General features: G+C 35.8%; 1 protein-coding gene and 1 non-coding gene across 2 annotated transcripts; both read right to left on the reverse strand.

The window, feature by feature from the left end:
• Positions 1-1309: 1309 nt before the first annotated feature.
• LOC111719532 lies at positions 1310-1414 on the reverse strand. Its single transcript, XR_002769645.1, has one exon. It is a non-coding gene; the product is annotated as a U6 spliceosomal RNA (small nuclear RNA).
• A 374-nt stretch (positions 1415-1788) lies between these two features.
• On the reverse strand, positions 1789-8842 carry HINT1 (histidine triad nucleotide binding protein 1). The gene is made up of 3 exons (XM_003762885.4): positions 8588-8842; positions 6035-6139; positions 1789-2099 (listed from the first exon to the last, which is right to left on the reverse strand). The coding sequence occupies exons 1-3, from the start codon at positions 8696-8698 to the stop codon at positions 1935-1937; spliced, it is 381 nt and encodes a 126-aa protein (XP_003762933.1). The 5' UTR covers positions 8699-8842; the 3' UTR covers positions 1789-1934.
• Between the last annotated feature and the right edge of the window lie 489 nt (positions 8843-9331).

Raw genomic sequence — 9331 nt, forward strand, 5'->3', positions numbered from 1 at the left:
TGAACTGGAACAGGAAACAGAAGTGTCTATAAAGAAATGAGTATCAACCACTACACACCTGTCAGATTGGCTAGAATGACAGGGAAAGATAATGCGGAATGTGGGAAAACAGGGACACTGATACATTGTTGGTGGAATTGTGAATACATCCAGCTATTCTGGACAGCAATTTGGAACTATGCTCAAAAAGTTATCAAACTGTGCATACCCTTTGATCCAGCAGTGTTACTACTGGGCTTATACCCCAAAGATATACTAAAGAAGGGAAAGGGACCTGTATGTGCACGAATGTTTGTGGCAGCCCTGTTTGTAGTGGCTAGAAACTGGAAACTGAGTGGATGCCCATCAGTTGGAGAATGGCTGAATAAATTGTGGTATAGGAATATTATAAAATATTATTGTTCTGTAAGAAGTGACCAACAGGATGATTTCAGAAAGGCCTAGAGAGACTTACACGAACTGATGCTGAGTGAAATGAGCAGAGCCAAGAGATCATTATATACTTCAACAACAGTACTATATGATGACCAGTTCTGATGGACCTGGCCATCCTCAGCAATGAGATCAACCAAATCATTTCCAATGGAGCAGTAATGAACTGAACCAGCTACGCCCAGAAAAAGAACTCTGGGAGATGACTAAAAACCATTACATTGAATTCCCAATCCCTATATTTATGCCCACCTGCATTTTTGATTTCCTTCACAAGTTAATTGTACAATATTTCAGTCTGATTCTTTTTGTACAGCAAAATAATGGTTTGATCATGTATACTTATTGTGTATCTAATTTATATTTTAATATATTTAACATCTACTGGTCATCCTGCCATCTGGGGGAGGGGGTGGAGGGTAAGAGGGGAAAAATTGGAACAAGAGGTTTGGCAATTGTCAATGCTGTAAAGTTACCCATATATATAACCTATAAATAAAAGGCTATTAAAAAAAAAAAAAAGAAATGAGTATCAAATAGAACAGGCTGCAACATATAAAAAGTGAAAAACATGAGTAAAAATGTCATGGATGAAGTTTATAATAGGAAAAAAAGGCTGATGATAAGGATTACACTAGATAGCCTGATAATTACACTGATGGTCCTACAATGCCAAAAGAAATTGTACTCAACTTATGGGAGGACAAAGATAAATATTTCAGATGAGCAAAAATGGACAGATAATGCTAAAGGAAAAAAACAACCAAATTGATGAGATTACAAATTAATTTTATCTGTATGAGCATATTAGATAATAGTACATATAAGGTAATAGCATATATATATGCTATTATCTAATTGATTACAGAAAAGTCTTCTAAAAAGATTACTTTTCATGAATTTGTTTGTCATCCTTGCACAGGGACCATGGTAATCTTGTCTATATTGTTCCAATTTTGGTGTACTGCTGCTGAAGTGAGCACAAGAAATTACTTTTATTTACAGTAGCAAAATCATGTTCCAGTTTTCTTCATCTGTGCTCCAATGATGATCTCTGAAATTGACCAGCTGCAATAGGTCCCTGCAGTAAAAACTGACACTTGGCTTCTATGGCAGGTAGTCATTAAATCTTCAATATGCTGTTGTTAAATAGCACTGATAATATACTCACTGCCAAACACAAGATTTTAAAAATTATTTGTATTTTTTACTCCAATACTTGCTCCCTAAACAGAAGCATGACTAAATACAAAGTAAACTATTGAACCACTCTATAAAATTGTCACCAATTCTAAGGTTCTCTGGAAAATGAAAGTCCATATATTAGAAAAATATAAAATTTTAGTCAAATGCAGAAACATGGAAAACAGGTAACTGTCTTTTATTGCATACATTTTGAAGTGATTTCCCAATTTCTTGTTTCACAGAAAACATTAAGTATATTTAGTTTAACATATATGTTGTAAATTTGCCTTGCTCCCTAAATAATTCATTCCAACAATTTATCCAGGGGGCCATTTCATCTGACGTCCTCCAAGGACATGCAGATGGATATGATAGACAGATTGCCCCCCATCTGCGCCTTCGTTGATCACCATTCGGTATCCTTTTTTCAGCCCCAGGTCAGCTGCACATTTCTTGCCAACAATCATTAAGTGTCCAAGAAGCTTAAAAAAAAAAAAAAAAGTCATTTATCAAGTTAAATTTATCCCTAGAAAGTCTTTTGGCAAATATACTTTTAAATCCATTACAATTTCATAGATGCTCTGAATAAAGAATCCACTGAATATGTCAGACACCTCCTTCTCTAATTATGTGTAGTTTTGAGCACCACTGAGTGCTCTGCTATCCTTCACACCATAACCAATCTGATCTACCTTTTTTTCAATCATACATTTTCTTGATGCTATTTCTTACATGCAGATCTTCAATGAAAACATGCTGCAAGATATGTGTCCAACCCTGTAGATTTTTAATATATTTTTTCCAAAGCTTTGTTGCTCCAAGTTTAACTACCTATCATAAGGAAAACATTAGTTTTTTTTTTTTTTTAATGGGTAGAATCTGGAGATCATTAAAACTACTCTGCAATTTTTCAAGTATTTTTCAGCTTAGTGTCTTCCTCCAAATTCAATTCTTAATCTAGTATACTATACATAAGCAGTGCCTGTCAAACACAGATTTGCTAACTCAAAAAACTAGTTATTCATCTTCATGTCAGTCTAAGCAATGAGCATTTTTCATTAATTTCATATATTTCCTATGAGATGTAATGCATTGTAATATATACATCATAGGAGAGCTGAATGGTAAACTAGATGGAGTTGGGTATTGAGAACCCACCTGGGCAAGTCTTTTTACCCTGCTGTTTCCTCACCTGTAAAATGAGGGAATAATAACTATTTCCCAGAGATGTTGAGGTTCAAATGAAATAACTGTATAATATTTAGAAGTGCTTTCCCGTAGAAAGTATTATTTGAAAGTTAGCAATCATTTTTTTTTTTTTTAATTTACAAAAGTTTTCAAACTTGCAAACATTTCCACACTGGTGGAAGATTTTTTCATCTTGAAGCTCCCATCTTGGTGAAGTCATGAATCCAAATTAAGAAAAAAATTTAGCTTAAAACTATACCAATAATTTAGTGACATTTTATATTTACAGCTGGAAGGGACCTTAGAAAGCACAGCTCAATTCCTTCTTGTTTTTATAAGTGGAGGCTGAGGCCTAGAAAGATGAAATGACTTGTCCAATGTTAAACAATTACTAAGTAGCAGGAATGAGATCTGAATCCAGGGTCATTTAACTTCAAATCCATCCCCTTTTCCACCATACCATGCAATTGTTAGGTTGATTCTTTTTCCCCAATGAGGAAAGCCTGTAACTTTGTGAGGTTCAATGCAATCACCCAAAATTTAGAAGACTTCAACATTCAAAGAAAATCCCTCTTCCACTTGGAACTTTTGAGGTACATTTTTCAACATAGAAAGAAACATATTTTTATATGTTGAGTCATAAATATACAAACATCAATCATGGTTATTTGACAACCAGCGAGACTAAAAAGAATTACTGTGCTGGTTTTTCAGTAAACATCATTTTAACTTATGGATGAAACACTCCTCATGCTGAGATACTTTTCTTTCTTTTTTTTCCCCTGAGGCAATTTTGCCTCAGCCCAGAAAAAAAAAAAAAAAAAAAAAAAATCAAAGGATGTTATAGTTTTAAATTTTCTTTCTTGCTTGGTTGCTATGACCAAAAAAAATCCATCATCCAATAGACTGTAAGCTCTTTGAAAGAAGGGATATTCTATTGTTGTCTTGTATCCTCAGCACTAGACTCTGTTTGGCACATAGAAAGAACTTGCAACACTTATCCTTGTGGATCACTTATAGGCAAATCTACTAGTGATGAGTTTCTCCTTGCTTAGCTAGACTGATTTTCAAATTGTGGATAAATTTAGCCTGTGATTAGGCCTGACCAGGACTAAAGTCAAACTCTTTTCAGCATGGTAGAAACTGATTAAATTTCCATTTTTCTAAAACAATACTTGAGAACTCTCTATGCCATAATAAAGCATATTAGAAAAATTGTGTAGATGATAACAGGTGATGAATAAAATAACTTATAGTTTTGGGCAAGAGGCAGAAATACAAAAATGAACTTTGATAAATTATATTTTCTGATCATAAACCAACTTATAGATGATCTTCTTAAAACAATTTTCTCACTATTTTCCTTCAACTTCTTATAAAATTTTATCCCATATAACATCTGTTTAGATTTTCAGGGTAAAGGGGAAATATTACTGATGAGAAATGGTACTAGCTGTGCTTCTCTAGGACATTCAACTAAATCATTAATAAATAAAACACACCTATTTTTATTATATTTAAAAATAAATCAATACTGTCATTAAATTTTGGGAAAGGCACAATCAGTATTTTAAATTGTACAACATGAGATTAGAAATAGAATATAACTACCATGACCTACCCAATTAATTTTTGAGTAGGAAATATGAGATATTTCAACAAAATGGAAACATACCAATGACCAAAGAAGTACATTGGGTAGAAGACTGGAATTGGAGTCAGAAAATACTGAATTCAAGTACTGCTATTAACTAAGTCACTTAATCTTAGAGTAGTTCCTGAGGAACTCTCAGATTATAAACTTTAGAAAAACTATAGAAAAGGGTTCACACATTGTGAAATTCCTTAGACAGATAAAAATCACAAGTCCAGATTAAAAAACAACAACTTATATGTAATGAACATTAAGACATTAAACATATAAGACAACAAATGGTTGAAAAATCCAACATCAATGTCATGTAACTTTTAGTGTTTTATTATACATTAACATAGACCTAAACATTTTTCTATTTCCCTCTGTCCTTCTGGCTCTAACCATCTCTATCTTAAGCTGATTCAATGACTATGAAATGATTACATGATCTGAATTTTATTTCTGAATATGTTTCACTACCTGAACATCTGAAAGATTTTGCTATCTGACTCTTTTTTAAAAATTCCTACAGAATTCCAACAGAAGTGATTCCAAGGGATAATGTTGAAAAATTACCCATGCCTATATTCTGTCAATTAAAAGCTGTAATTAAAAAAATAATAATAAATTTCTAATTACATATGTCAATGTTAACACAAATCAAGTACACTTTATTTAAAGTTTTCTCTACGGATAACATTATCTGGGCTGACATAGCCATTATTTAAAAAACAAACCCCTTTGAAAGCTTGAGGAAAAGTACTTAAAAAAAACCATACCTTGTTTGTTCCAAATAATCAAACACAGAGAAAAATTTAACTGTCTAATAAAATAATCTGATATATACCCTAAGACTTTAAGAGAAAAATTTCAAAGAACTAAGAGAAAAGGCAGGATTCCCAAGGTCTGAAATTCTAAAAGAAAAACTGATTAAAGAACAAAAATATCATTACACGAATCAAAATGATTCCAAAAAGGAAGAATGTGAATTAAGTAACATAACAGCAGGTGTCCACTGTGAGGGAGGTAGATATCTGTAGGGAGCCATGATCAGAACATATTTGGAGTACTAAATCCACTTCTGGGTACTTGCAGCTGCATTCTATGAAGGAAACTCACAAGTTCTATTACAACCAGGCAGGGAATGACAAAGAAACTAAGGAGATTAAAAATAATGGCATACAAGAATTAGTTGAAGGGACAGATGATACTTAATTTAGAATAAAAAGAACTGATTTTTCAACTTTTTTTGATTCTTTCAGATGGCTTGCAAGACCCTACTCAGTGTTAAAATCAACTTGCATTCAGTCCTCAATAAAAATTGATTGATGCCAAGAGAAAATGACAATAAAATTTAAGCCTTCTCCTAAAATAAACTTAAGCAGCCAAAGTAAAAGAAAAGATAAGAGGAAGACAAAAGACCAGTACTGAGAGGTACTCCTCAATACAAATACAAGCCTTGAAAGAGGGGGGTGGGAGAGGGGGAAGGAAAGTTTTATAAATTCTGTTCTAAAATATAGTTTGCAAAAATAAGTTATTTTTTCAACTATAAAAAGCCAAGGTAGGCAAAAATAAAAGGTTAAATTTACTTACATTTTCATCATCATCTTCTGCTACAGAAATTTGGGTAATTGGTTTCTTGGGTATCACCAGGAAATGAGTTGGGGCTTGTGGGCAAACGTCGTGAAAAGCAAGACACTAGGTAAAAAAGAGAAACATCAAAATTTCTGTGGTCAAAAAACCCTTCAAATTCTAAATATTATACATAATCCATATAAAACTTACTAGAATAATAGGCTGCAAAGAGAAAAAAAAAATAATAAAACAAAAAAATTAAAGAGTTAGATTCTGACATTTTGATATCAGCTGTTTCTTTATTCTGTATATAGCTATAGAAAGACATACATATTTAAAACAGGGAATTCCAGTCAACCTTACCAAAATGTTATGATTATTTAATAGCACCACAATGCATGTACTTTATATCAAGTTATTCTATTGATCAGGAAAAAAATGCAACAGTTGGTAAGATGACCAGGGGGCAACTGATAAATATTACTTAACATTATTTTTATGACACAGTATTTCTTTTCTTCCACACTCCCTCCCAGGTAATTTCACAGAAGGGCTTAAACAGAGCAGAGGTCAGAGTATCATATTTTTTTGCTTCAAAATATATAGTAATTCTAAAAGTAAAACCTATATAAGGTGAAATTAAATGCATTAAGGCCTATAATGCCAAGGGTGTTTACCACACTTTTTAATTTGTACTTTTTAAGGGAGACAATTAAGAGTTAAATGACTTCCCCAGGATCAAACAGATAGTATGCCACACACTTTTTTTTAATGAAATGGAATACCATTTTCTTTTACTAACTACAAACTCTAGTAAAGCTAGCTACCTTAAGTAAAATCTTAAGAAAAAGGAGGGCAAGTCCAGGTCACTTGATCCTTCTTTTAAATAGTTCGCTTACAATTTTTTAAATTCCTACTTTGAGAAATGATAGAAACTGGAAAGAACACAAATAAAATTATTTCTGACTTCAATTTATATTGCACTGGTGAGGGTTGGGAGACAGATGTGGTAGATGGGATATAGTTAGAGATCTATGCAAATCACTTCACCACAAGGACTCAACTTCTCCATTTACAAATAAGAAAAATGGGCTAGATTAAGCTTCTTAATTGTGAGTCCTGTAACTGAAAGTGTGTGTGTGTGTAATCCTGAAAAATTCGGCAAGATTTAGTTCCTTATGTAATAAACAAGCACATCCAACTCAGTATGCAAATCTGCTTTCCTCTTTAATAAATGGTAAAATTATATGTATACATTTGTGTATATATATATATATATGTAAAAGAGTTGTTTTAAATTAGATTTCTTTATGATTTATTGTCTGTAAATATTTTGATTTGTATAACAATTTAAATACCTACATACCCGGTGTAATGTATGAAAAAAGTTTAAGAAGCACTGAGCTAGATGATCGCAAAGGTCCATTTCACCCCAGATAAAGACATGTGTTGCTATTCTACTGGAAGGATTTTTAACATTAGAACTTTAACGGAATCTCACTTCAAAGTAAAAATGTTTATAAGACTAAGGTAAAAAGTTAAGAATTTCACATGGCCTCACGGTAGTTTTTTTATTCCTGTGGGGTCAGCGTGTCTGATTTGGCAAATCATCAGGTTTCAAGAGATATTAAGTCGTCGCTGATTAAAGAGGTTTCTTTTTTCTCTTTCCATATCTTGAAGATGAGCTTTCTCTTTCAGAAATCCATGGGCTTCCCCCCTGGCAGACTACCACTAGAAAGCTAGGAGGACTGCTATGACACTGATCAGATTTCTGACCTCTCAGGAAGAGAGCTGGCAAGATTGCGACATTCCTAGCAAAGCCTGCCTGGAGTAAGCAGTATGGCGACAGTGGAGAAAGGCTCCAAGAATTTCGGAGGAACAACAACGCGCAATCTCTCCGATACAACGGCTTCCTTACTCTTTTCCCAACAGATCTTTCTTTCTGATGGCAAAAAGTCTCTGAACAGAGGCGTCCATGTTAGAAGGCAGCCTTTTCCTTGAGAGGTCAGAGGGAGCCCTAGGGGCGGGCTAGGTAGCAATTCTCCTGAGCAGACGGGGCGAGAGGTCACTGCCACCTGGCAAAGGGAAGAAACGGACCTCTAGGCATCAAGGCCTTTTATTCCCAGCTTAGCGGGGAAAAGCTTATAACAAGGTCAAATAATTGGCTACAGAGTCGGCTGCGGGAACCAGGATCATTGAGTGAGAACTCAAGAAACCTGATAAACCTTCCAGTCCAACCCTTTCATTTCCTAATTTAGAACAAAAACACGTCGCCCCGCGAAGTGAAGACACGTTCACAAGGTCACAGAAGGAAATTCTGGATCGGCATGGGTGGGGTTTCTAGGGAGCTTTTCCTTTGAGAAGCTGATTAAAAACCAGTATGATTTAGAAATAAATGCGGGCACTACTACCCCTCTTCCAATCCTCGTCCCTCACCAGACCCCACCGCTCTCCCTCCTTGGGCTCCCGCGCCCCCGAGGATCGTCCTGCCCGCCTTGGCCGAGATGCTTCAGCAAATTCTCGGCGCGCGCCCACTCCCCGCTTCTTCACCCTCTTCTTTCCCATTCCTACCCGATCATCCTCAAAAATGATTTTGGCAGGGATTTCCTTGCGAATTATTTTCCCGAAGATGGTGTCTCCCCCGGGCTGGGCAGTCTGAGCTTTGCTGATCTCATCTGCCATAGCGGCGCCTCTGCCAGCCCCGGCGCGCCGCCACCGCAGAGTCCCGCAGCCGCAACGGTACTCCGCCCAGGCGGCTTCTAGAAAGCACTTCCCTGTGAGCGCAGCGCGCCCCGGCTACTGAGCATGCCCACTCTCGGGAGCTAGAGCCACGTGGGAGTTTTAACTTGCAGATGCTCTCGTTAGGTTAGCGTAACAAAAGGCGGGTAAAAACTCACTAAACCTGGAAATTAGGTGACGGCCAAGAAAAACCGCACTAGAGGAAACCTATTAGGGCTAAAAATTATTCTATTTATGCCTCACAGTTCACTCTTTGCCCATCTACTCCTCGGTCCGGCTAGAAATCCGCGTTTGCTGTTTACATTGAAACTTGTAATATTGAGCATGCTCTATAACTGACCTCTAGCTCTAGGCACTGTGTGCAAAGATACAGTGCGGGAAAGAGAGCTGGCCCTGTTTAGCCCAATGACAGTATGGCCTCTCAGGGTTGATCCTAGGCATAGGATGTTATAACCGGGAAAGATCAGTCTCCCTCCCACCCCCCATTTTATAGAAAAGCAAACAAGTTCAGAAGGGCTAGTGGAAAATACAGGATGAAAATGATCTGACTCGAGTTATGCATTCCACTCTACACCA

Source organism: Sarcophilus harrisii, chromosome 1 (genome assembly GCF_902635505.1).
Source record: "Sarcophilus harrisii chromosome 1, mSarHar1.11, whole genome shotgun sequence".
NCBI lineage: Eukaryota > Metazoa > Chordata > Mammalia > Dasyuromorphia > Dasyuridae > Sarcophilus > Sarcophilus harrisii.